Below are 27,184 nucleotides of genomic sequence, written 5' to 3' on the forward strand. Positions count from 1 at the left end.
TGTGCAGTGATTTGCAGACTGCCCCGAGAAGAAAGGGTTACAGAGTCCAGTGATTTGCAGTCTGCCAAGCTGCCCCCAGACTCAGAGCAGATGAGTCACCACAGTGAGGGAGAGAGACGGACAACCCCCTCCAGAAGGCAAGAACACAAAGCAAGTGAGCAACATATAAATGTTATGTTAGGGATATATAGGTCCTAGACACATAAAGATGATATGTACATGATCAGGATTAGGTACTGGGAAACCTATCATTTTTTTTTTTTTGCACTATGATAGGTTATGGTTCTCAAAGCAGCAGAGTGTCCAAAATAGCTATATACTGAGGAGATTAAGTCCATGTGTGATTTAAACATGGTTGACATACATGGGTACATGATTTGGCAATCATAAATGTTGTAACTTTTAGTCTGTCAAAGATTACATTTGAAAGGGTTCCAAAATTGTGTTCTACACTTATTGACAAAACTAGACATGCTGTTAGGTCTCAGGCACATTTGCAGATGTTATTGCTCACAACTTAAAACATATTTCAATGCCCTACAACCTCTACTGCACTCAATAGTCCACAAGTTAGGGCATAAATGCAGTTTAGGCAAAGGAATACATTTGAATGTCTATTAAACTCACAGACCGTCATAGAAACGTCCGGCTTAGTGAACCTAGCCTAAAACCCGCCACCACTGATGACAAAAAGTACATCAGTTGTTTAGCATCCGGCAGCTATTAATTGTGCAGACTGGATGGGGGAATGCAGCAAGATGCGCTCCATTGTCCGGCGTTTACTCAGTGTGTTCAACCATCGGGCATCTAACTTGAAATGCTGAATGAATGTGAACTGTTCCTTTCAAATGAATGTCATCAGAACTCTCATCAGTTTCTTCAGTCCCAGAGGGAAACACTTCCGGATGACAGACATATGTGAAGGGGGTCTAAAAAATTTCCAAATAGAGACATTGCACAAACCTTGGGCCATATCTTAAAGTGGTTATCCAGGAAAAAGCTTCATATATATCTATCAACTGGCTCCAGAGCATTAAATGGGCACTGTCATGAAATAAAAAAAATTGATATGTTGTAGTAGTTAAGTACTACAACATATCTCTAATATACTTTAATTAAAAAAAAAGTGATTTTAAAACTGTTTAAAATCACTTTTAAATTCGGCCACTAGGGGTCGCTCTCCTAGTGGCCGAATGCATTCGGCAGTGAATTTCGACTCATTGAAGCCTGGCAAAAAAGGGATGGTGGGAGCTACCCTTTAAACAGATTTGTAAATTACTTCTATTAAAAAGTCTTAATCCTTTCAGTACTTATGAGCTGCTGAAGTTGATTTGTTCATTTCTGTCTAAGTGCTCTCTGATGACACGTGTCTCTGGAACTGTCCAGAGTAATAGCAAATCCCCATAGCAAATCTCTTCTACTCTGTACAGTTCCCGAGACAAGCAGAGATGTCAGCAGAGAGCACTGTGACAAGACAGAAACGAACAACTCAACTTCAGCAGCTGGTAATTATTGGAAGGATTAACCCCTTAAGGACTCAGGGTTTTTCCACTTTCGTTTTTTCCTCCTTACCTTTTAAAAATCATAACCCTTTCAATTTTCCACCTAAAAATCCATATTATGGCTTATTTTTTGCGTCGCCAATTCTACTTTGCAGTGACATTAGTCATTTTACCCAAAAATGCACGGCGAAACGGAAAAAAAAATAATTGTGCGACAAAATCGAAAGAAAAACGCCATTTTGTAACTTTTGGGGGCTTCCGTTTCTACGCAGTGCATATTTCGGTAAAAATTACACATTATCATTATTCTGTAGGTCCATACGGTTAAAATGATACCCTACTTATATAGGTTTGATTTTGTCGCACTTCTGGAAAAAATCATAACTACATGCAGGAAAATTTATACGTTTAAAAATGTCATCTTCTGAGCCCTATAACTTTTTTATTTTTCCACGTACGGGGCGGTATGAGGACTAATTTTTTGCGCCGTGATCTGAAGTTTTTATCGGTATGATTTTTGTTTTGATCGGACTTTTTGATCACTTTTTATTCATTTTTTAATGGTATAAAAAGTGACCAAAATACGCTTTTTTGGACTTTGGAATTTTTTTGCGCGTACGCCATTGACCGTACGGCTTAATTAATGATATATTTTTTATAGTTCGGACATTTACGCATGCGGCGATACCACATATGTTTATTTTTTATTTTTTTTTACACTGTTTTATTTTTTTTATGGGAAAAGGGGGGTGATTCAAACTTTTATTAGGGAAGGGGTTAAATGACCTTTATTAACACTTTTTTTTTACTTTTTTTTGGCAGTGTTATAGGTCCCATAGGGACCTATAACACTGCACACACTGATCTCCTATGCTGATCACTGGCGTGTATTAACACGCCTGTGATCAGCATTATAGGCGCTTGACTGCTCCTGCCTGGATCTCAGGCACGGAGCAGTCATTCGCCGATCGGACACCGGGGAGGCAGGTAAGGGCCCTCCCGGTGTCCGATCAGCTGTTCGGGACGCCGCGATTTCACCCCGGCGGTCCCGAACAGCCCTACTGAGCAGCCGTGTCACTTTCAGTTTCACTTTAGAAGCGGCGGTCAGCTTTGACCGCCGCTTCTAAAGGGTTAATACCGCACATCGCCGCGATCGGCAATGTGTGGTATTAGCCGCGGGTCCCGGCCGTTGATTAGCGCCGGGACCGACGCGATATGATGCGGGATCGCGGCGCGATCCCGCTTCATATCGCGGGAGCCGGCGCAGGACGTAAATATACGTCCTGCGTCGTTAAGGGGTTAAAGGGGTATTCCAGGCAAAAACTTTTTTATATATATCAACTGGCTCCAGAAAGTTAAACAGATTTGTAAATTACTTCTATTAAAAAATCTTAATCCTTTCAGTTCTTATGAGCTTCTGAAGTTAAGGTTGTTCTTTTCTGTCCAAGTGCTCTCTGATGACACCTGTCTCGGGAAACGCCCAGTTTAGAAGAGGTTTGCTATGGGGATTTGCTTTTAAACTTCAGAAGCTCATAAGTACTGAAAGGATTAAGATTTTTTAATAGAAGTAATTTACAGATCTGTTTAACTATCTGGAGCCAGTTGATATATAAAAAAAAGTTTTTTCCTGGATAACCCCTTTAAGATTTTTTAATAGAAATAATTTACAAATCTGTTTAACTTTCTGGATATAAAAAAAAAGTTTTTTTCCTGGAGTACCCCTTTAACCCGACCACTGCATACTCACAATGCAACCTTTCTAGAAGCTAGACCCTTGGTTATGAGCATGACTAAAGGGGCATGCCCCTGAATGGTTGCATCGCTAGAATGCAGAGGTTTTGGTAAAAGGGTTAAAAAATCTTAACCCTTCCATTACTTATCAGCTTCTGTATGTTCCAGAAGAAGTTGTGTAGTTCTTTCCAGTCTGGCCACAGTGCTCTCTGCTGACAGCTGTCCATGTCAGGAACTTTCTGTTACCAGTTGATTTAAAGGGGTTGTACGCTGCCCTGGCTTTCGGAGCTCCGCACGCAGCATCCGGAAGTTCATTACTCAGAACACTGTGTGCGGGCTTCCGTGTTCGCGGCCACCGGGCGTGACGTCATGCCCGCCCCCTCTACCAAAGTCTATGGGAAGGGGGCGTGATAGCGGTCGCGCCCCCTTCCCATAGACTTTCGTTGAGGGGGCGGGCGTGACGTCACGCCCGGTGGCCGCGAACACGGAAGCCCGCACACAGTAATGAATGAAGCAAGGGCAGCGCACAACCCCTTTAAAAAAAATAAAAAAATTCCTCTGGAGTACCCCTTACATCACTGCAAGGTTGCAGGTTCCACTGGAGAAAGTTTCTTACATTTGGGTCCTGCTGTGTTTTAAATTTTTTTAGTCACAAGGAGCCAATCATTTTAACTCCCTGAACATCAAGAGGGTCATTCTGACGCTGGGAGAATTTTTTTACACTCAGTTAAGATAGTAAAAATACTAGACAAGGGGGCGTGGCTTGCCATGTGAAGGAGACGGTTGCAGGACTGCTGAGCTCCGCTCCCATGGCCGCTGCATTGGGGGATTGCTGCCTCTCATATGGGAGCGAGACATTCGGGAAGGAATCGCAAGTCTCAGGGACGGTCCTGATTTCTAACTACTTCAGCCCGCTCCAGGGGCTCCCTGAGCAGCCGGGCCCGATGCCGGGACACTTCATGATGGCGTGGGCGCCTCCAGCAGGCGCTGATTCCGCTCACTCACCTCCTACCACGAGATGCTGGCGCTGCGGCGAATGGGAGACAGATGCCGGCTCTGCTAGCTCTCCCGTCCAGGATGCCAGTAGCCAGGGGGCTTTCACAGCCAGTCAGCTTACCGGAGGGAGCTGCGGGACAGGCCCTGCTTCCACCGACTCAGCAGCGCCGTGAGTCCACGCTACATCATTAAGCCTCTCTAGTACAGGCCTGCATCCTCCGCTCTCCCCCTCAGCGAGCCCTGAGGGATGGAGCCTGCTGAACAGTGTCTGCTTCTGCCTTCTATGCCTGAAGTATGTGCATAGGGGGACCCTGGACTGCCCCCACCAGGAGGCTCTCCCAGCCTCCAACTCTCCTCATCTAAGTGTGATTCTGCCCAGGGGGACATGGAAGAGTGAATTGGGGTCCCCTCATCTGCGAGCCGTCCGCTGAAAACACCATGTGTTAGGGCGCTGCCTCGCCTCCTCCTCGGGCTCCTAGTAGGGTGTTGCCTGCTGCTGCGACTGGCCCCACTGCTCGGAAACCTGCCGTTCCTTCACTTGATATTCTTCATGGTCCCCGGCCTAGCGGGGATGGTGATCCCCTCTCCACCTCCCTCCCACCTCCTGTTCAGGCGGTCGCGCTTCTTAAAGGTCATCCCGCGCTCTTGGCTCTTCTCCCGACTAAGATTCATATGTTTGCTGTGGCTCTGGATCTGAAACACGCCTGGCGTCAGGACCTCCCGCCGGTCAAACAGGATGTAGCTGACCAGCAGGGTAGAGTGCAGGCCCTGGAGGACTTTCAGGTTTCTGTTTTGGACTCACTGCGGGACATGCAATCTTCCATAAGTGCTCAGTCTTCCACACACCAGGCGTTGGTGGACCGTCTGGATGATTTTGAGAACAGGAGCCGCCGGAATAATACCCGAACGACTCAAGACATGCTCCCTACGGTCACTGTGATCTTCAACATGCTCCTGGGTCATCTTCTGGATACCCATATTGAGATTGATCGGGTCCATTGGGAGCTGCGAGCGCCAAGTTCTGACCCTGCTCGACCAAGGGAAGTCATTTGTCGAGTCCACCCTTATGTCCTGAAGGAGATTATGCAGAAAGTGAGACAGCGGGGTGAGATGTGAACTTTGATGGTGCCACCCTTCAATTGTACCCGGACTTGTCAAGACGCACCCCCCGCCAAAGAGCTCTTCTGTGACCTCTTCTTTGTGTGCTTCAAGACCGCAACGTGCCTTATCATTGGCGATTACCTTTTGCTCTACATGTCACGGCTGGGGACTCAGTGGCCTCTCTCTCCTGTGCCTGGAGATCTTCCGCTCTTCCTTTCTACCCTCAACCTTCCTCCCATGTCCCTCCTGGAATGGACTGATTTCCTGAAGGACCCCTATGCCCCCCCCCCCCCCCCCGCCAGATTCCCTAACCCTGGCTGGCTGCTACCTCATCGACAGAGGAGATTGCGCCACCACTCTGCTGGTCCCTTGACAGAAGCCTACATAGCTGGGCTCTGCCTCACCTGTGGTGCTTGCATGCTGAGACTCTTTCCTGAACTGCTTCTGGTCATGCCTTGGGGCTGTCCTGTGCCCCCCTACTGCTTTGTGTCTTTGCCCCTCTCCCTATCCCGTGTCTCATAGTCTCCCCTAGATTCTGTATGCTTCCCTCCTCCCATCAGTTGAACTGCTTGGCTCCGTACTGTACCCTCGCTCATGCTTAGCCATGGCCGGGCCCATGCATCCCGCCTTATTGTTTAGTTTCCCTGATAGACAGTAGATTACACACCTGTAGCACCCTGTCTCCTCCCACACTACCCCCACATAGGGTTTGTGTATGTTATGTACACCTGTTTGGCAGATGACTATTTCTGCTGTTAGTGATATCTTGCAAGAGTTCTTGCTTTTTTTGTGAAATTTTGGTTTTGTTCTTGATATTTGTTTATTATTTTTGCTCTCCACACAGAACCTGCCGCTCACTAGTCACTCCTCAGACTATCCGTCATGCGCTCCTATTCTCTACTAGACTGCCGCCCAGTAGATGACATGACTTATGTGAAGCTGTCTACTGAACGTTCAGGGAATCCACATTGAGGGACCTCCTTAAGACACAACATGAAATCTGTGCCCTGCTGAATGATAAGTACAAACAGTATAGACAGTGGTGCTTGAAGGCATTTATGAGTGGGGCAACAAACCTGAAAGGTATCTGGCTAGGGCTCTCAGGGATAAGCGTGTAGCGCTGTATGTCCCGTCTATAAGTACACTGGAGGGTGGGCAGTCTTTCCTTACTGCTGAGATACTAAGGGCCTTTGAAAAATACTACACCGACCTTTATAACCTCCCCTCACCTACGCCAGTCTCCCCCGCCACCAGGGCCTGATGGGTGATTCTTCAAATTACTGTGGGATGACCTGCTCCCCATCCTATGTAAGACTTTTAATTCCACCTCCCCAGAGTTGGGTTTCTCTCCCGCTTCTCTCAGTGAATACATTACCGCTATACCTAAGGAAGGTCAAGACCCCAACCTTTGAGCCAGCTACCACCCTCTCTCTCTCCTCAACACAGACACTAAGTTTTTTGCAAAACTGCTGGCAGACTGCTTGGCGGCCATCCTTGGGCCTCTTGTCCAATCAATCTTGTCCAATCAATTCCTCAGGTCTAGGGAGGCGCACGACAATCCTGTGCGGGTGTTCTCCATAGTGCATCTACTGATGCTTCTCTCACTCAATGCCGAAAAGGCGTTCCATCGGGTGGACTGGAGGTTCGGGTTGGCACAGATAGGCTCGGGTTGGGTAGCTGCCCTGTATCGTGACCCGCAGGCATGAGTGAGAGTCAATGGCTTCCTTTATTCCATATTCACAATGGCATGCACCAGGGCTGGCTGCTCTCCCCCATCCTCTATGTTCTTTGCTTGGAGCATCTCCTGAACATGCTCTGAATGGACCCTGCTACTGAGGGATTCTCCTCAAGGGGGGGGAGACGTGCACCTCTGCTCCGCGTTCGCGGATGATCTGCTCCTCTATGTATCTTCCCCTCATACCTCCCTACCTGTGGTCTCGCAAGCCCTCCAGCTTTACTTTCACTTTAGCAATCACAAGATCAATATGTCCAAGAGCATGGCCCTGAACATAACCCTTCCCGCTGCTGATGTGTCATGCATAAGGCGGGAGCATCCGAGAGCAATTTGACAAGGTGGTCTACTGGTACGTTTTCTTGGCACGGTAGGGTCAACATTTTAAAAATGAATATCCTTCCTCGGCTGCGCTCTTTCAAGCGGTCCCTATCGCCATTCTCCTCCCCTTCTTTCGAAAGCTTGACAAGATGATCCACTCCTTCGTTTGGACGGGGCGACCATCAAGAATTTCTAAGACAATCTTGGCCAGGCGTAAGCAAGCAGGTGGGCTTGTGGTCCCGGACTGCAGGGCCTACTATATTGCTGCCACTCTAACTAGGTTCTTGGACTTTTTCCATGGTCGCACCTCGAAGCGATGGGTTGATGTGGAAATCTCGGGGGCTGGGCTTGAACTTACGTCTTTCCCTGGGTTGCCCCAGGGAGTGCTCCCGACGAGTAAGCTTGCTGCCCTACATTGGGTATCTAGGGAACTAGTCACGGCAATTAAACGCTATTTGTCAAAATCAAAGATCCTCTCACCTGACGGCCCGCTCACGCCCATCCTCGGTTTTTTTCTCGGTATCTAAGTCCCACTGGCCCTCCCTCTCATGTGCTTCCTGGATGGCACGGTGCTCCGCCCTTATGATGACCTTCTGCCGTAGCACATCTGCAGGCCGGCCAGGCATATGCAATACCTTCAACTCTGTCACTTCGTGGAGACTGCGGGCCAGAATCTGTGGCTGGCTAGACCTCTCCTCCCTTTTGAGGAGATGTGTGTTTCCTTCTCCCCGGCTGTCCGGGGGGTTTCCCAGATTTATGGCCTTCTCCTGGAGGAAGCTGCTCAGAGTCCTCCTGCGTTTGTGGCGGTCTGGGAGGTGGAACTACGCTCCACTTTCGCTCTGACGGATTGGTCCGCGGCCTTCCTTCTGTGTCACAAGCTGTCAATTTCATGCAGAGCGAAGGAAACTAACTATAAGATTCTCTCTAGGTGATACCGGGTGCCCGCTGTGTTACACAGAATGTACCCGACCGTCTCTGACCTGTGCTTTCATTGCGGAGGGGCCCGAGGTACCATGTCTCATATTTGGTTGTCGTGTCCACCTCTTCTCTCTTTCTGGACTGTTGTAGTATCGCGTATAGCAACTGGCACTGGTGTATCCTACGCGTATAGCAACTGGCACTGGTGTATCCTACGCGTATAGCAACTGGCACTGGTGTATCCTACCCAAATGACCCTAAAATACTCCTGTTGTCCATCTTACCGGTGTCTCGGAAGACCCCCTCTAGAATTCTGGCCCACTTCCTCTTGATGGCTGTGAGGACCGTGATATCTAGGCGTTGGAAAGACACACTTCCCTTGACTGTGTCTACAGGAAGGTCCTCTTTATATGCCGCATGAAGGAGTAGATGGCAGACTACCCTGGCCGTAATTCCAAGTATACTGCTATCTGCCAACCATGGCTGGCCTTTGTTGAAACTCTGCTTTACAGAGCAGACTAGACCTAATTTCTCTATAGGGGACCTCTCCTCCGATCTCTAAATTTACTATTGTTTAATTGACTATAACGATCGCGTTGGATTGTGGATGCTGTCCTGGCGGAGGTGACTGGAGGAGCTGTTATTCTGGTTAATATTCTGCCCTTCCCCTTCCCCCTTCTTTTTTTTTCTCTCTCAGTTCCCTTTTCCCTTCTCCTCCCCCCCCCCCCACCCTTTTTTTCCTCCTCCCACCCCTCTTCTTCCTATTTCTCTCCAATGCTTTTCTCTTACCGGTTCTTACTGGATAGCCACTCCTTACTGAACTTGTTATATGTCTAAGATACTTCTCCTGAGTTACGGTATGGCCGGGTATGCATTTTTATGATAGTGTCTGTATTGCCTTTTATTTTTCTCTGATGTTCCACTGCGCTGGATTTATTACCATATGGTTTGTACTCCCCAGTTTTTATGCAATAAACTTCTCTTTGAATGTTAAAAAAAATACTAGACAAAATTGGGGGAAGTTGTGTGATATTTATCACAGTAATGCATGCTTTGTGATCTTGTTAGATACGCTAAACCATTTTTATACACCAGTATTTTGCACCAAACTAACACACACACCATTAATAGATCTTGGTTATTTTATGACTCTACTAAGCCATGTCCTCTTTTCTAAACACTTCATAATTGTCTAGTAAGGTGTAAAGGGTATCCAGAACACAAAAAGGGGGAGATTTATCAAAAGATGCCCAGTGGAAAAGTTGCCCATAGAAACCAATCAGATAACTTCTTTCATTTTTTAAAGGGCCTCTGAAAAATGAAAGAAGTTATCTGATTGGTTTCTATGGGCAACTCAGCAACTTTTCCACTGGACAAGTTTTAATAAGTCTCCCCCGAAAATATGCCGTATCTGCCACATGGAAGGTCATTCTGGGGCATTTGGCTTAGCAAGATTAATGGTCACACTCAGTTTTCTGTGCTTTATTTTGAGCCAAAATGGCTGAAATGATGGATCAAAAGAAAAAAAGAAAAAAAAAAAAAGAAAGAAAGATAAATAAAAAAAATGTGAACAGAAAAATGGAAGATAAGAGTGAAGAACTAATTTGCATGTCAATATTGCCTTAATCTCACAAAGTATGTCCCTTTAATGGAAGAACACAGCACAATTTAATCAATAAAAGAAATAATTTATTATTCTAGCTACATGGGGTATTGTTACACATATGCATTCTAGGCCATGGGCTAAAAGATATACACAGTGGCAGACAACCCGCCTTTGACTGTCTGGGCATGCTAGGATTTGTAGTTTCGCAACAACTGGAGGCATACTGGTTGGGGTAAACTCTGTGCTAAAAGGAGAATATGCAGAATGGGAAGTCTTTTAGCCAAGATGTCAGTGGAAAATTTAAAACTGGGTTTAATAAATTTAAAAAGCCAATGTCAACAATCTATATACACCAAAAGTCTAGAATAATATCATCGGGCAATAAATAGACAAAAACCTGTCCTAAGGCCTGATTTATGAACCACTAGCTACAAATCAAGCAGAAACTGACCACTATTAGTTAAAGGAAATCCTGTATATAACATTATTTTGCTTTACAGAAGACATGTTTATATATGGTACAAGTTTGGTTTACTACTTTTGAATGACCAAAAGTTGACTGTTATGCATGTGATATATGCAGTGTATATGTTTTGTGCATCTGATCTATTGATATATTCACTGCACTAACATTTACAATAGCACTAAATATATACAATGCATATATCACATACATGACATTAACAACCTGTACTAAGAATAGCCACAAGTCTGATTGAAAGTCTTACAGAGATCCTGAATGCTCAGGTTTCGGGATGAAACTCATACGTATGTCTCCCAGTTGTGGCTTAAATGTCAACTGGTAGGTGACCGTGCTCATGCTGTCTGTTGGGGTAGGTCCTGGGTTCCAGAGAGAGCTAAAAAAATAAACTCCTTGCTTGCGATTTGGATACCATTGACAGCTACCCTGTAATATAGACAGGAACAAGATAAGATTATATTATGCTATTAGCTTTTCTTTATTAGTATTCCCTTTCATAATAAGAAATATGAAGGACAAGTTCACACAGAAGATTTTTCCATTGTGGGTACCAGGGTATGCCTTGGATTTGGGCCGCAGGTTTTCACTGTGTAGGTCACAGATTTTGCAGCCGTTTTAAATGCAGATTCAGCTCTATTCAATAGAGCTGAACAAAGTCTTGGCTATATGACATGTCATGTATTATATTCCAGAAAACAAATCTCGAGCTACGGCATGGATTTACATTGAAAACAATGGGACATGGAAACTGGACGACATTAATGCAGATCTGACATGAATTACACATGAAAAACCATTGTGTGAACATGCCCAAAGGCAGAAATCCCCCCAAAAAAATTTTAAACATCGCAGTGACAGCTCGAACAATTCTACCAGTGGGAGTCCATGAGACTGCACCCTCAATATGGAGCTCTGCAAAGTTATCTACTACTTTGAACTTTTTCATAATGCAGCCCACATGAACTGTGTGAAATATTTCATGCCATAAAAGGGGCTTAGATAGAGATGTAACACTTCTCTTAAAGAGGTACTCCGGTGGAAGACTTTTTTTTTTTTTCATAGCAAATCTCTTCTACTCTGTACAGTTCCCGAGACAAGCAGAGATGTCAGCAGAGAGCACTGTGACCAGACAGAAACAAAACAACTCAACTTCAGCAGCTGATAATTATTGGAAGGATTAAAGGGGTATTCCAGGCAAAAACTTTTTTATATATATCCACTGGTGCCAGAAAGTTAAACAGATTTGTAAATTACTTCCAGTACTTATTAGCTGCTGAATACTACAGAGGAAATTCTTTTCTTTTTGGAACACAGAGCTCTGTGCTGACATCATGACCACAGTGCTCTCTGCTGACATCTCTGTCCATTTTAGAGTATGTTCACACTAATTAATATTTGCACAGAATTCTCGCTGAAAAAATCCGCTCAGAAATTACCTTTTTTTGCGTGGAATTCCGCACAGCATTCCGCACAGAAATCAGTGTGGAATTCAGCGCAGCATCGGAGACATTACTTTTTTTTTTACCGAATTCCGCGCAAAAGTGTGGCGGACTGAATTTTTTTTTTTTACATTGAGTTCTATGGGGTTAGGACGCGAATTCCGCATGAAGAAAGAACATGTTCATTCTTCATGGGGAACTGAATTCAGTGACAGAATTCCGCTAGCGGAAATTCCTCAGTGTGAACTGAGGAGCAGAAATTTAATTACATACTATGGGGTTTTGCTGAATGAATTGGAGAGGAAAAAGCAAGCAGAATTACTCGTGTAAATTACTCTCCAAACCTTCAGTGTGAACATACCCTTAGGAACTGTCCAGAACAGCATATGTTTGCTATGGGGATTTTCTCCTACTCTGGACAGTTCTTAAAATGGACAGAGATGTCAGCCGAGAGCACTGTGGTCATGATGTCAGCAGAGAGTCTGTGTTCCAAAAAGAAAAGAATTTTCTGTGTAGTATTCAGCAGCTAATAAGTAGTGGAAGGATTAAGATTTTTTTTTTAATAGAAGTAATTAACAAATCTGTTTAACTTTCTGGCACCAGCTGATTAAAAAAAAAAAAAAAAAAAGTTTTCCACCGGAGTACCCCTTTAAGAAATTGTTGGACGACTGAGGCACACTGAATATGGTTATGGAACCCATCCATGGCCACTATCATTAGAAAGTATGTGCACCACATTTTATGCTTCTGCCAGCACCTGTTCCCGTATCCCTACCATCTGCTCAATTTCCGGCCGTATCAGACTTCTGGCCTGCTGCGGTTTTTCGCAAGATCGAAATGCAGATACAGTCAGAAAATGAGCCACACGTTATTACACTTTATGTTTAAGGTATTGAAGGCTTAAAGGGGTACTCCATTGGAAAAACATTTTTTTTTTTATCAATTAGTGCCAGAAAGTTAAACAGATTTGTAAATTACTTATATTAAAAAAAATTCTTAATTCTTCCAGTACTTATCAGCTGCTGTTATGATCCACAGGAAGTTCTTTTCTTTTTGAATTTCTTTTCTGTCTGACCACAGTGCTCTCTGCTGACACCTCTGTCCATTTTAGGAACTGTCCAAAGCAGGAAAGGTTGGGGATTTGCTCCTACTGTGGACAGTTCCTAAAATGGACAGAGGTGTCAGCAGAGAGCACTGTGGTCAGGCAGAAAGGAAATTTGAAAATAACTTTTTGTGGATCATATAGCAGCTGATAAGTACTGGAAGGATTAAGATTGTTTAATAGAAGTAATTTACAAATCTGTTTAACTTTCTGACACCAGCTGATTTAAAAAAAAAAATGTTTTCCAGTGGGGTAACCCTTTAAGTGGTGGTTTCCTAGGGCAGGGAAGTACACGTATAATGCAGTTGTATTAATATAAATATGTCCAGAAATTAGAGCACTGTTTACCTGATACATAGCTCCAAATCCCCTGCTCTACTTCAAATAATCACAGATATCTGCCTGGCTGCAGCTGCCATAAGAGCTCACTGCCAAGGGGATTTATAAAGCCCTCAATAAAGCTAATTCTATATCAGTATGCAGGGAGCTCCCTCTATTTTATTTAAAGGGATCCAGTCACTACAGTTTAGGCTACTAAACCATGGTTAGTATGATGCATACCAGCCTGCAGGACATTTAGGACAGGAGTGCGTGACTGCTCTTATGACCTCTCCGGTAATTTAATTACACCATGCTTTTTATCATAAGATCCTTTTATACATACTGCTAAAACAAATACTTTTGACAAAACCATGTTTAAAGAGGTTATCCAGGGCGAGGAGGGTTCCCAACTTTGCCCATTGCACAGGTTATAAAAATTTTTATAAAATCTTTACTTACTTTACGCAATCCTGCAGTGCGTTCAGTGTCATGCTCTGATCCCGGCTCCTGCCAGAAATCATGACGCATGGACCCGGAGTAAAGTCACAGTGATTGGCTAAATGGCAGTGTGACACTCCGGGCCCAAACGTCACAATTTCTGTGAGGAAGAGGATTGCAGCAGGAACCAGTGTCGGATACCGGAGGCACCACGGGATTGCTGGAAGTAAAGGTTTTTTTTTTTTTGTTTGTTTTTTTAACATATGCAACAGTCAAAGGTGTGAAAACCTCTTTCTCCCGCTAGATAAACCTTTTATCCCCTTAAGGACACAGCCCATTATGACTTTTCACATCTGACCACTGTCACTTTAAGCATTAATAACAAGCATTAATAACTCTGGGATGCTTTTCCTAATCACTCTGATTCCGAGAATGTTTTTTCGTGACATATTCTACTTTATGTTAGTGGTAAATTTTCATTGATACTTGCATCCTTTCTTGGAGAAAAATGGAAAAATGTCATGAAAAATTTGAAAATTTAGCATTTTTCTTACTCTGAAGCTCTTGGCTTGTAAGGAAAATACAGACATTCCAAAAAAATTATATATTGATTCACATATACACTATGTCTACTTTATGTTTGCATCATAAAGCTTAAATGTTTATACTTTTGGAAGACATCCAAGTTCAGCAGCAATTTTCAATTTTTCACGAAATTTTCAAAATCTGAATTTTTCAGGGACCAGTTCGGTTTTGAAGTGGATTTGAAGGGTCTTCATATTAGAAATACCCCATAAATGACCCCATTATAAAAACTGAACCCCTCAAAGTATTAAAAATGACACTCAGAAAGTTTGTTAACCCTTTAGGTGTTTCACAGGAATAGCAGCAAAGTGAAGACAAAAATCTTCATTTTTTACACTCGCATGTTCTTGTAGACCCAGTTTCTGAATTTTTACAAGGGGTACCCCAATTTCTCTCGAGTAAGGAAATACCTCATATGTGGATGTAAAGTGCTCTGTGGGCACACTATAGAGGGCTCAGAAGCGACAATGGGATTTTGGAGAGTGAATTTTGCTGAAATGGTTTTTGGGGGGCATGTCACATTTAGGAAGCCCCTATGGTGCCAGAACAGAAAAAAAAAACACATGGCATACTATTTTGGAAACTACACACCTCAAGGCACGTAATAACTGGTCTAGTGAGCCTTAACACCCCACAGGTGTTTGACGACTTTTCGTTAAAGTCGGCTGTGTAAATGAAAAAAAAAATTTTTTTTCACTAAAGTGCAGTTTATTTTCCAAATGTACCATTTTTACAAAGGGTAATGGAAGAAAATGCCCCTCAAAACTTGTAACAATTTCTTCGGAGCATGGAAATATGTTAGGACGTAAAATGCTCTGTGGGCAAACTATAATGCTCAGAAGAGAATGAGTCACATTTGGCTTTTGGAAAGCAAATTTTTCTGAAATGGTTTTTGGAGGGCATGTCACATTAAGGAAGCCCCTATGGTGGCAGAACAGCAAAAAGATCCCAAATGGCATATACAATTTTGGAAACAACACCCCTCAAGAAACGTATCAAGGGGTACAGTGAGCTTTAACACCCCACAGGTGTTTGACAACTTTTCTTTAAAGTAGGATGTGTAAATGAAAAAAAATTTTTTTTTTCAATAAAATGCTGTTTTTTCCCCAAATTTTACTTTTTTACAATGGGTAAAAGGAGAAAATGCCCTCCAAAATTTGTAACCCCATTTCTTCTAAGTATGGAAATATCCCATGTGTGGATGTTAAGTGCTCTGCGGGCGAACTACAATGCTTAGAAGAGAAGGAGCTTTTGGAGCCATTGAGCTTTTGGAGAGAGAATTTGGTTGCAATGGAGCCTTGTGCGTTTACAAAGCCCCCCGTGGTGCCAGAACAGTGGACCCCCCCCACGTGACACCATTTTGGAAACTACACCCCTCACAGACTTTAATAGTGGTGCAGTGAGCATTAACACCCCACTTGCGTTCGACAGATCTTTGGAACAGTGGGCTGTGCAAATGAAAAATTACATGAGGGGTGTAGTTTCAAAAATGGGATCAAATGTGTGTGTGGGGGGGGTTCATTGTTCATGGGGGCTTTGTAAACACACGTGACCTTCAATTCCAGACAAATTTTCTCTCCAAATGCCCAATGGTGCTCCTTCTCTTCCGAGCATTGTAGTGCACCCGCAGAGCACTTTACATCCACATATGGGGTATGTTCTTACTCAGAAGAAATGAGGGTACCAATTTTGGAGGGCTTTTTTTTCCCTATTTTCCCTTGTGAAAATGAAAAATGTAGGGTAACACCAGCATTTTGAAAAAATTTTTTTTTTTTTTTCATTTTCCCATTCAACTTAAACGAAAATTTGTCAAACACCTGTGGGGTGTTAAGGCTCACTATACCCCCCCCCCCCACCTTGTTATGTTCCGTGGGGGGTGTAGTTTCCAAAGTGGGGTCACACGTGGGTATTTATTTTTTTGCGTTTATGTCAGAACCGCTGTAAAATCAGCCACCTCTCTGCAAATCACCAATATAGGCTTCAAATGTACATGGTGTGCTCTCATTTCTGAGCCTTGCTGTGCATCCGCAGAGCATTTTATGTCCACATATGGGGTATTTCCGTACTCAGGAGAAATTGCGTTACAAATTTTGGAGGTCTTTTTGTCCTTTTACCTCTTTTCATAAGTGGTAAAAGGAGAAAAAAAAAAAAAAGCCCCCCCAAATGTATTTCCGAGTACGGAAAGACCCCATATGTGGTTCTAAACTGTTTCCTTGAAATACGACAGGGCTCCGGAGTGAGAGAGCGCTATGCGCATTTGAGGACTAAATTAGGGATTGCATAGGGGTGGACATAGGGGTGTTCTACGCCAGTGATTCCCAAACAGGGTGCCTCCAGCTGTTGCTAAACTCCCAGCATGCCTGGACAGTCAGTGACTGTCCGGAAATGCTGGGAGTTGTTGTTTTGCAACAGCTGGAAGCTCCATTTTGGAAACACTGCCGTATGATAAGTTTTTCATTTGTATTGGGGGGGAAGGGGGGACAGTGTAAGGGGGTGTATATGTAGTGTTTTACACTTTATTATGTGTTAGTGTAGTATAGTGTTTTTTAGGGTACATTCGCACTGGCAGGGGTTAACAATGAGTTTCCCGCTAGGAGTTTGTGCTGCAGCAGAAAATTTGCCGCAGCTCAAACTTGAAGCAGGAAACTCACTGTAAACCTGCCTGTGTGAATCTACCCTACATTCACATATGTGGGGTGGCAAACCTCCAGCTGTTGCAAAACTACAACTCCCAGCATGTACTGATCGCCAAAGGGCTTGCTGGAAGATATAGTTATACAACAGCTGGAGGCACGCAGCTACAACAGCTGTTTGTGCATGATGGGAGTTGTAGTTTTCCAAGATTTAGAGGGCCACGGTTTAGAAACCACTGCACAGTGATCTCCAAATGGTAGCCCTCCAAATATTGCAAAACTACAAATCTCAGCATGCCCAAACAGCACAAGGAAGCCGCACCTCATTGCCGCCCGCCGCCGATCGCCACCACTAAGTGACTGGTGGTCACAGCACAGTTCCGCCGTTCTACCCAGACTACCATGGGTGGGCAGAGCGGGGAAACCAAACTTTAACCCCCTTGCCCCCGATCTGCTATTGGTCAGTCGCGTCTGACCGACCAATAGAAGGGTTAGGAGGGGTGGCACCCCTGCCACCTCACTCCTATCCCTTCAGGGGGATCGTGGGTGTCTTGGACAGCCCCTGTATGACCCGGAATTGCGGCAGACCCCCCCAGGGGTTTGTACGGTGTGCCTGCTGAATGACTACCCAGTATGTCAGCGCTGGGACCGCTGCGTGATTAACACACAGGTCCCAGCGCATGCGTCCTTCAGCTAATCTAACGTGCGCGCCGCTGTGTGTCATTCAGCAAGCGCTTGCTCCCCCACCGTGAGCTCTCTCCCGCCGCTGTCTTCCTCCACAGCGCGCTTCTTCTCTGCACCTAGTATCGAGAACTAACCTGATTGTGTGCTGCTCTGTGCAGGCGCACTGAGGAGGAAGACGGTGGCAGGAGCCAGTGCTCGCTGGGGGAACGAGCCCCTGCTGGATGGCACACATCAGCGCACACGTTAGATTAGCTGAAGGGCGCATGCGCTGGGACCTGTGTGTCAATCATGCAGCGGTCCCAGCGCTGACCTACGGGGTAGGCGTGGGGGTGGGCGTGTTGGTGGCGGGGCATCGCGTACCTCGTGCCAAGCCTATCCGACCGTCAGTGGCTTTGATTAAAAGCATTTTTTGTGGGGTCATGAAACCCTGCAAATATCTGATAAAAACATTGCTATACCCACCACCTGCACACAGTACAAAGGCTGTGTGCAGGTTATTGCACCAAGATTTCAAGACAGTTGCGCTTTAAGCACACAATTCAAATCTTTCAGTCCATCAAAATCTGCACATAGATATGCTGCTTAGTAGTAGTAGTTACATAGATCTGAATAACTCACCGTCTCATCAGACACCTGGAGCAGTCCAGTACTGACAGAAATATCTTCTGTGAGCTCGTAGGCCATCCAAAGCACTACCCCATGACACACACCCGACCTGTTGAATACAGTAAAACCAACAGAACTTTGGTGAAGCCCGCAGCAGTAATTACAATTAATATCAAAGGGCTGGGCCTGGGGTAAAAAAAAAAAAGTGATACTTACCTTTTCCAGTCCCCCACAGCTCCTGTTGCAGCTTCATCCAAGCACCTACTGTCAGGGATGTCGCAGGAGGACCTGTCCCCTCAGCCAATTATTTGTCAAGAGAGGTCACTGCCATAACCACTGAATGGCTGAACAGGCAGCTTGTGAAGCATGTGTCATACACTCCAACCGGCATCCAGACATACCAGGTCAAGACATTGTAAGGTTCACACATCCGATAAAGCAGACTCATCAAGTTGCTGTCACAAGTACAGTATCTAGGGGCTAAATCAACTGGTATAACTGGACAAAGGTACAAGATCATAAGGGTGGTGTTCCTGAGAAAGGGAGATCAGTTAAACACTATCTATCTCTACAGGAAGTCTATGCTGTACCATTTACAGAGCACTCTCCCTGTAAGGAGGGTTACATAGTGCTAAAGATTACCCGAGTTTAACAGGCAGATCTCTGACATGACAAACTGAGAAAACCTTTAGCATTATGTGAGCCTAATTATAGAGTTCGACCAGTGCCAGTTACACAGGATCACTCACTTGGGTGCAGGAGCTCTGTATATGGGAAATTATAAATTGGGTGTTAAGAGTTGATGATGTTCAATTGAACCTTTGCAACACCGCCTTTGGAAGAACTATATCAAAAAGGCCACTTTCATAGCATAGGATCCTGGAGCAGCATTGTCTGAGTAATCACAACTGATTTACCCTGGGGGTTGTAGTTTTGCAACAGCTGAAGGCACACTGGTTGGGAAATCCTGCCCTAGATACTGCACTCTTGACAGCGGGTTGGTGAGTCTGCTTTATACAGATGCAATACCCTATGTCTGGATTTATCTGTTTTCTTGTATCTGAATGCTGTTGAAACTAAGGCAGGGATTAGAAATCCTATTGCCCGATGCCCATGACATGTAGTTCCAGGTGCCGGGCAGGTGAATTTTTCAGGCCTTTAGCCCTGCTTCAGGCATGCAGAGCCGGACTTGAAAGCCCCCAAGTACGGCAACGCTCTGGGTGTATGGAGCGGGCTCCTGACTCGAGCCCACTCCATACCTGGCAGCCCCCAGCTGATTTCAGTAGCTGGGAGCAGTAGCTTATAGCCAGCATGTGGCGATCGCCGCGGCCGGCTATTAACCCTTTAGATCGTCACTGTCAAAGCTGACAGCGGCATCTATGGGACATGTAAATGCTTCCTGGTGGACTAGTGGGGTTGGGAGATCCACTGTAGAGGTAGCCAGAGGGCTTACCTCTGCTTCCCTAGGGACCATGGCTCTGTCATTGATAGAGCCTGTCTGGAGCAGGCTTTATCAATGGAGTGCAGAGCACACAGATCAATAAAGTGCAATAGAACTGCATTGATCTGTATGAGGAATCTCATAATTCCTTCTGGACTAATAAGTTCATTAAAAAAAAAAAAGTTTGCTAAAAGTTTAAAAGACACACATTAACCCCTTCCATATTAAAAGCTCAAATCTCCCCCTTTCCTATATAAAAAAAACATGTAAACATAATAAAAATAAACATATTTGAAATTGTTGCGTGCATAATTGTCTGAACTTTTGAGATATAACATTATATATCCTGTACGGTACATGATGTAAATGTAAAAGAAAAAAGAAATTACCAAACCCCAGAATTGCAATTTTTTTTATAACATCATATCCCAGAAAAAATAAAGGTAAAAAGTGATTAAAAAGTCCGATCAATACCAAAACGGTAGAGATACAAACTACAACTCCCAGCATGTTGAACCATAACCTATTCTGTAATACTATATAGTGCAACATGCTGGGAGTTGTAGTTTTGGGTCAGCTGCAGGGTCATAGGCTGTATCAGGGCATGCTGGGTGTTGCAGTTACTAACTACAGTACCAAGCATGCCATTTGGGTCAGCTGTAACAGGGCATGCTGGGCATTGTAGATAGTAACTGCAAGTAACTGCCCTGATACAGCCTATGGCTGCATTTTCCACCCTAGGCTTATACTCGAGTCAATAATTTTTCCCAGTTTTTTGTGGTAAAATGAGGTACCTCAGCTTCTATTCGAGTATATACGGTAGACTGTACTCCCGTTTTAGTCCCTTGGTCAAGCATTTATTTATTATCTCCACACCCCTGTAAGGATATCATTATTTACTAAATATTAATAGTTTAAGGGACATATTTTCAGCGACTGGTTACTGTTAGCTTTGTGTACAGTGGTAAAGATAGTTGAGTGCTCATGAGAACAGGACATCACTGTTGCACAGATCTTCGCTCTCCCATCCCCATGCCCTCTGCACTGGAAGAAAACAGAGGAAGCCTCACTCACCTCACAAGATTCAGAGAACCCTCTGCTCTAATATCTTCAGTAGGAACTTTCTCTCGGAAATCAAATGTTATAAGTTTTGTAGGATCAGAAAGGGCCCTGCATGGGTATTCCCATAGAGGATGAGGCTCAGCTTCCTGGGATTCACGAAAATCTAAAGATTTCTGGAAAGCATGAAAAACAAAACAATAGAAAATTATATATATTTATAACAGCCCACTAGTTTTCGCACATTACTTTGTTTACCAAGGTTTGGATTAATGCTTAAAAAGCTTGTTGTACCTAAATTATAGCAGAAATATAAAAACTCATAGATAGCCCCATGTTTGCATGTCTAGATGTTTTCTAGTGCTCAACAAGTTATGGCAGCTTCAAACTAATATCAATAGGGTCCATATGGCCAAAAGAGTACCCATTTATCTTATATCTCCTTACTTTCATGTGAAGGCCACCGCAAGTAGATGTATGTGCAAAAGCATGTGCAAAAACCTGTTATTATTCCTGGATCATTGTGGCTCAAGGCTGGAAAAATTTGAGAAGACAAGTAGCACCAATGGCTGCCAATAACAACATGTGGATTATGAATACTGTTCTAAATTATAGTCATTGAAAGGGTTTACCTTACTGAGACACCATTTTTCCATTAGCCATATTGGGCCACATGTGCTTCATATTACGTCATTGAGGGACAAGCTCGGAGTCCCTTAGTTGAGTGACAGTGGAGAGTTTGACATTTCAATACAGAAAAGTATGGCTGGTTACAAGAGTTGATCTCTGTGGGTTTCAGAAACTGGACATGCGTCACTAAGTCTATATGTACAGCCCAAAATAAAACTAAGGCACGTCTTGTATTTTACCCCAAAAAGTACAATTGTAGTAAAATAGTAGACTTTTGCACACCCTATGTGATGAGTTGTGCTCCGAGACAGCCCTGTTAAAGCAGTTGTCGTCAGGCAAGCAGTAGTTTAGAAAGGCCTTGTCGTAATGATACATCCTATCTGTATACAGTGTCACATTATCATTAGAGGTACTCTTTTAAAGGTGCTATCCCTTGAATCATTTTTTACCCAGATGTCCTGAAATGTTTCCAGATGCATGTTGCTTGTTTTCCATTAGTGCGGCTTAAGGTAAGCTCTGGGTAGAATCAGTCTCCTTTCCCCACTGACAGCGGACTACATCCAGCAATGCTCCAGCGACAGGTTAACTTTTTTTTTTCATTTCCAGGTAACTTCAGAACTAAAGACTTGCCCCGAGACTATTGCGACTTGGGTACATATTTTCCAGAAGCTCTGTGCAACTCAATGGGAACACCAGCAAATCTGTCTTTAGATCTTGATATGCTCAGACAAGTGTCGAGCTCTGAAGTTGCCTGGGAATTTTCAAAAGCTATGGTGCTGCCAGAGCTTTGCTGGATGTATGCTTTAGCTGAAGAAAAAGTCTTCTCAACTATATTGTCACCCACACAGAAGCCTATTGGCAGCTCTTTTAACAGAGAATCTCAATGCAGAGACTTAGCTGTAGAGAGTGACTGAGCTGAACACTTAGAGCACCAGGTGTTGCCATACTATATACAGTACAGACCAAAAGTTTGGATACACCTTCTCACTCAGAGTTTTCTTTATTTTCATGACTATGAAAATTGTAGATTCACACTGAAGGCATCAAAACTATGAATTAACACATGTGGAATTATAGACATAACAAAAAAGTGTGAAACAACTGAAAATATGTCCTATTCTAGGTGGAAAGTGTCCCCAAGTGCAGTCACAAAAACCATCAAGAGCTACAAAGAAACTGGCTCACATGCGGAGCGCCCCAGGAAAGGAAGACCAAGAGTCACCTCTGCTGCGGAGGATAAGTTCATCCGAGTCACCAGCCTCAGAAATCGCAGGTTAACAGCAGCTCAGATTAGAGACCAGGTCAATGCCACACAGAGTTCTAGCAGCAGACACATCTCTAGAACAACTATTAAGAGGAGACTGTGTGAATCAGGCCTTCATGGTAGAATATCTGCTAGTAAACCATTGCTAAGGAGAGGCAACAAGCAGAAGAGACTTGTTTGGGCTAAAGAACACAAGGAATGGACATTAGACCAGTAGAAATCTGTGCTTTGGTCTGATGAGTCCAAATTTGAGATCTTTGGTTCCAACCACCGTGTCTTTGTGCGATGCAGAAAAGGTGAACGGATGGACACTACATGCCTTGTTCCCACCGTGAAGCATGGAGGAGGAGGTGTGATGGTGTGGGGGTGCTCTGCTGGTGACACTGTTGGGGATTTATTCAAAATTGAAAACATACTGAACCAGCATGGCTACCACAGCATCTTGCAGCAGCATGCTATTCCATTTGGTTTGCGTTTAGTTGGACCATCATTTGTTTTTCAACAGGACAATGACCACAAACACGCGTCCAGTCTGTGTAAGGGCTATTTGACCAAGAAGGAGAGTGATGGGGTGCTGCGCCAGATGACCTGGCCTCCAGTCACCGGACCTGAACCCAATGAAGGCAAAAGGGCCAACAAGTGCTAAGCATCTCCTTCAAAACTGTTGGAAGACCATTTCAGGTGACTACCTCTTGAAGCTCATCAAGAGAATGCCAAGAGTGTGCAAAGCAGTAATCAAAGCAAAAGGTGGCTACTTCGAAAAACCTAGAATATGACATATTTTAAGTTGTTTCACACTTTATTGTTATGTCTATAATTCCACGTGTTAATTGATAGTTTTGATGCCTTCAGTGTGAATCTACAATTTTCATAGTCATGAAAATAAAGAAAACTCTTTGAATGAGAAGGCGTGTCCAAACTTTTGGTCTGTACTGTACATCCATGGTACAACTCTACATCGAAGCATTTAGTTAACAGCATTTAAATTACAAATATTGTAAAGAAAAAATTGTGCAATCTATACAGTATAAAGCATATTATTAGTGGGTCAGTCCCTTTAACTTGAATAATTCAGTAAAGAAAATGTCAAACCTTTATCATTTCATCCATAATACTGACGTCAAAACCCTCACAATTTCCACAAGGACTTCTAATCCTCCAGAGGTCCTAAAGCAGCAGCAAGGGAGAAAGAAAGAAATTTAAAGGCGCTAAAATAAAATAAAAAATCTGTTAAAAGGTCTGTAAATAAAACCTAAAATTAGCTTTACTTCCAATGCAATTTATCATGCTCTATAAAAAGCCAGGATTAGAAATACATATATACTTTCTTCCAGAAACAGAATCAATCTTGTCCTCAGTTTGTGTGTGGTATTGCAGCTCAGTTCTATTAAAGGGGTACTCCAGGGAATTGAACCGTACTCCAGGGAATTGAACCTTTTAGACACTTATCCCCTAAAAGTGTCAGATCACTGCTGGGACCCTGCACAAGGGCCCCAGCTACTTACAAGTCCTTGGCATGTTTCCGCCTCCACCCTCCTGGACAGACACAAGTGACGGCACACTCAGCCAATCACTGGCCACAGCGACGTCCCGCCTCAGCTGGTCATTGGCTAACCGGGCAGTCACTTGCATCTTTCCAGGAAGGTGGGAGCTGAAGTGCACTTGGGATACGCAAGTAGCCGGGGCCCTGTACAGGAGATGGGGGGGTTCATTTAGTCCCCATTCTGTGGAAAGGGGATTAGTGTCCTGAAAATTCAGTTCCCTGAAGAACCCCTTTAAAGGGGTACTCCGGTGGTTACACATCTTATCCCCTATCCAAAGGATAGAGGGGATAAGATGCCTGATCGCAGGAGTCCCGCAGCTGGGGACGCCCATGATCTTGCACGCGACACCCCGTTTGTAATCAGTCCCCGGAGTGTGTTCGCTCCGGGACTGATTACCGGCGACTACAGGGCGGGCGGCGTGTGACGCCACGCCTCCGCCCCCGTGTGACGTCATGCTCCGCCCCTCATTGCAAGCCTACGGGAGGGGGCGTGATAGCTACCACGCCCCCTCCCATAGACTTGCATTAAGGGGCGGAGCGTGACATCACACGGGGGCGGAGGTGTGACGTCACACGCCGCCCGCCCTGTAGTCGCTGGTAATCAGTCCCGGAGCGAACACGCTCCGGGGACTGATTACAAACGGGGTGCCGCGTGCAAGATCACGGGGGTCCCCAGCGGCGGGACTCCTGCGATCAGGCATCTTATCCCCTATCCTTTGGATAAGGGATAAGATGTGTAACCACCGGAGTACCCCTTTAAAAAGAATGGTGCCACACACAGGCGCTGTTTATGAAAGAAAGCAGCTATCTTTTCACTTATCCTGGATAAGCCCTTTATAGTTTCGTTTCTCTCCCAATAGTTTAATACTTAACATAATAATCCTTAACCCCTTAAGGACCGAGGGTTTTTCGGTTTTTGCACTTTAGTTTTTTCCTCCTTACCTTTTAAAAATCATAACCCTATCAATTTTGCACCTAAAAATCCATATGAAGGCTTATTTTTTGCGCCACCAATTCTACTTTGCAGTGACATCAGTCATTGTACCCAAAAATGGAAACGGAGAATAAAAATCATCGTGCGATGAAATGGAAGAAAAAACGCCATTTTGTAACTTTTGGGGGCTTCCGTTTCTACGTAGTACATTTTTCGGTAAAAATGACACCTTCTCTTTATTCTGTAGGTCCATACAACTAAAATTATACCCTACATATATAGGTTGGATTTTGTCGCACTTCTGGAAAAAATCATAAGTACATGCACGGAAATGTATACGTTTAAAATTGTCATCTTCTGACCCCTATAACTTTTTTATTTTTCTGCGTATGGGGCGGTATGAGGGCTCATTTTTTGAGCCGTGATCAGATGTTTTTAGCGGTACCATTTTTGTATTGATCAGACTTTCTGATCGCTTTTTATTCATTTTTTCATTATATAAAAAGCGACCAAAAATACATTATTTTGGACTTTGGAGTTTTTTTGCGCGTACACCATTGACCGTGCGGTTTAATTAATGATATATTTTTACAGTTTGGACATTTACGCACGCGGCGATACCAAATATGTTTAAATTTATTTTTATTTACATGGTGTATTTTTTTTTATGGGAAAAGGGGGGTGATTTGAACTTTTATTATGGAAAGGGTTAAATCACATTTATTAACTTTTTTTTTTTTACACTTTTTTTTGCAGTGTTATAGCTCCCATAGGGACCTATAACACTGCGCACACTGATTGCCAGCACTGTTCACTGCATAGCTTTGCAACGATCAGCGTTATCGGTGGTCGATTGCTCAAGCCTGCATCTCAGGCTTGGAGCAATCAATCACCGAGGGGACATGCCGGAGGAAGGTAAGAGGACCTCCGCTCGTGTCCCAGCTAATCGGGACACCGCATTTTCACTGCGGTAGTCCCGATCAGCCCCGCTGAGCAGCCGGGCGGTTTTCACTTTCGTTTTAGACGCGGCTTTCAACTTTGAACGCCGCGTCTAAAGAGTTAATAGCGCGCGGCACCGCGATCGCTGCCGAGCGCTATTAGCCCCGGGTCCCGGCTTCAGATACAATGCCGGGACCGACCCGATATAACCCCACGTTATATCGCGGGAGCCGGCCAAGGACGTAAATATACGTCCTTGGTCGTTAAGGGGTTAAATGTATTTTACAAAAATAGAAAAGCATGGCTGCCTTCTTCCAGAAACTGCACTAAACCTGTCAAAGGGCTATGTCTGGTACTGTGGTACTGCACCACTAAAGAGAATGTGGCTGCACTGTGGACAGGTGTGCAACCTTTTTGGATGAAAACCTTATCTTTCCCATACTGAAAACCCTTTAAATACAAAGTGTCAACATTTATCTTTGCAGGATAGATCAATTTGAGAGAAGATCTAATCTGATGGATTGAAGAAACATCTTATATTCACCATTTTAAGAACTAATGAACTAATTTCCCTCCTTTTCACGTGTTCTTTTCCTCTATCTGCCCCTGCAGTGACAGCCATTGATGAATAATCTAGCGATTCCCCTTCATCTCTATCTGTAAAGCCGAGTGATTGACAGCGCAATGGGAACATGTAGGAAGCACAATCCAATCTGAATGTACAAGCAACCATGCAGGCCTGACCTGGTAATAAGATGGAGGATGGAGCTATTAAATGCACATGATGCGTGACTCCAATAGACGGGACAGAACCATGAAAGGACACGATAAACTGTGTATATTAAACAACTCAAGATAACAGGACCATCAGCTCTATATAGGAAATTTCTTTTTTTATTTCTTTTAAATTAAGCAGAAAAGAAACAATCAATTCTTTCCGACATTTGCAGAATATCACGACTACTAGCGTTACATGTGCTGAAGTGCATGGCAAGGACAATATATTTCCCTCAGAGCTGAAGCGGTTATACAAAGAGGACAATGTCAATAATAAAACATATAAAAGGTGATAACTGTATGACACTGGGGAAGTACCTCTACGGTGAGGACAATTTCATGTTCATTGACTGAACATAAAATGGAAGGGATTGGATATGAAATGGGGAGAAATTAGCTTA

At 44.0% G+C, this 27,184-nt stretch overlaps 1 protein-coding gene across 2 annotated transcripts in view; it reads right to left on the reverse strand.

The window, feature by feature from the left end:
* Nucleotides 1-27,184, reverse strand: part of PRMT7 (protein arginine methyltransferase 7) — a 101,100-nt gene that overhangs the window by 36,252 nt on the left and 37,664 nt on the right. For both annotated transcript variants that reach the window (XR_008845222.1, XM_056526417.1), the window contains exons 15-18: nt 23,683-23,757; nt 20,712-20,872; nt 18,209-18,305; nt 10,636-10,814 (exon numbers count right to left, since the gene is read on the reverse strand). Coding sequence is in view for 1 of the 2 variants with exons in the window: in XM_056526417.1 (XP_056382392.1) it covers nt 10,636-10,814; nt 18,209-18,305; nt 20,712-20,872; nt 23,683-23,757 (512 nt within the window). In the remaining variant the exon portion in view is untranslated. The remainder of the gene's footprint in view (nt 1-10,635; nt 10,815-18,208; nt 18,306-20,711; nt 20,873-23,682; nt 23,758-27,184) is intronic.

Source organism: Hyla sarda, chromosome 6 (genome assembly GCF_029499605.1).
Source record: "Hyla sarda isolate aHylSar1 chromosome 6, aHylSar1.hap1, whole genome shotgun sequence".
Lineage (NCBI taxonomy): Eukaryota > Metazoa > Chordata > Amphibia > Anura > Hylidae > Hyla > Hyla sarda.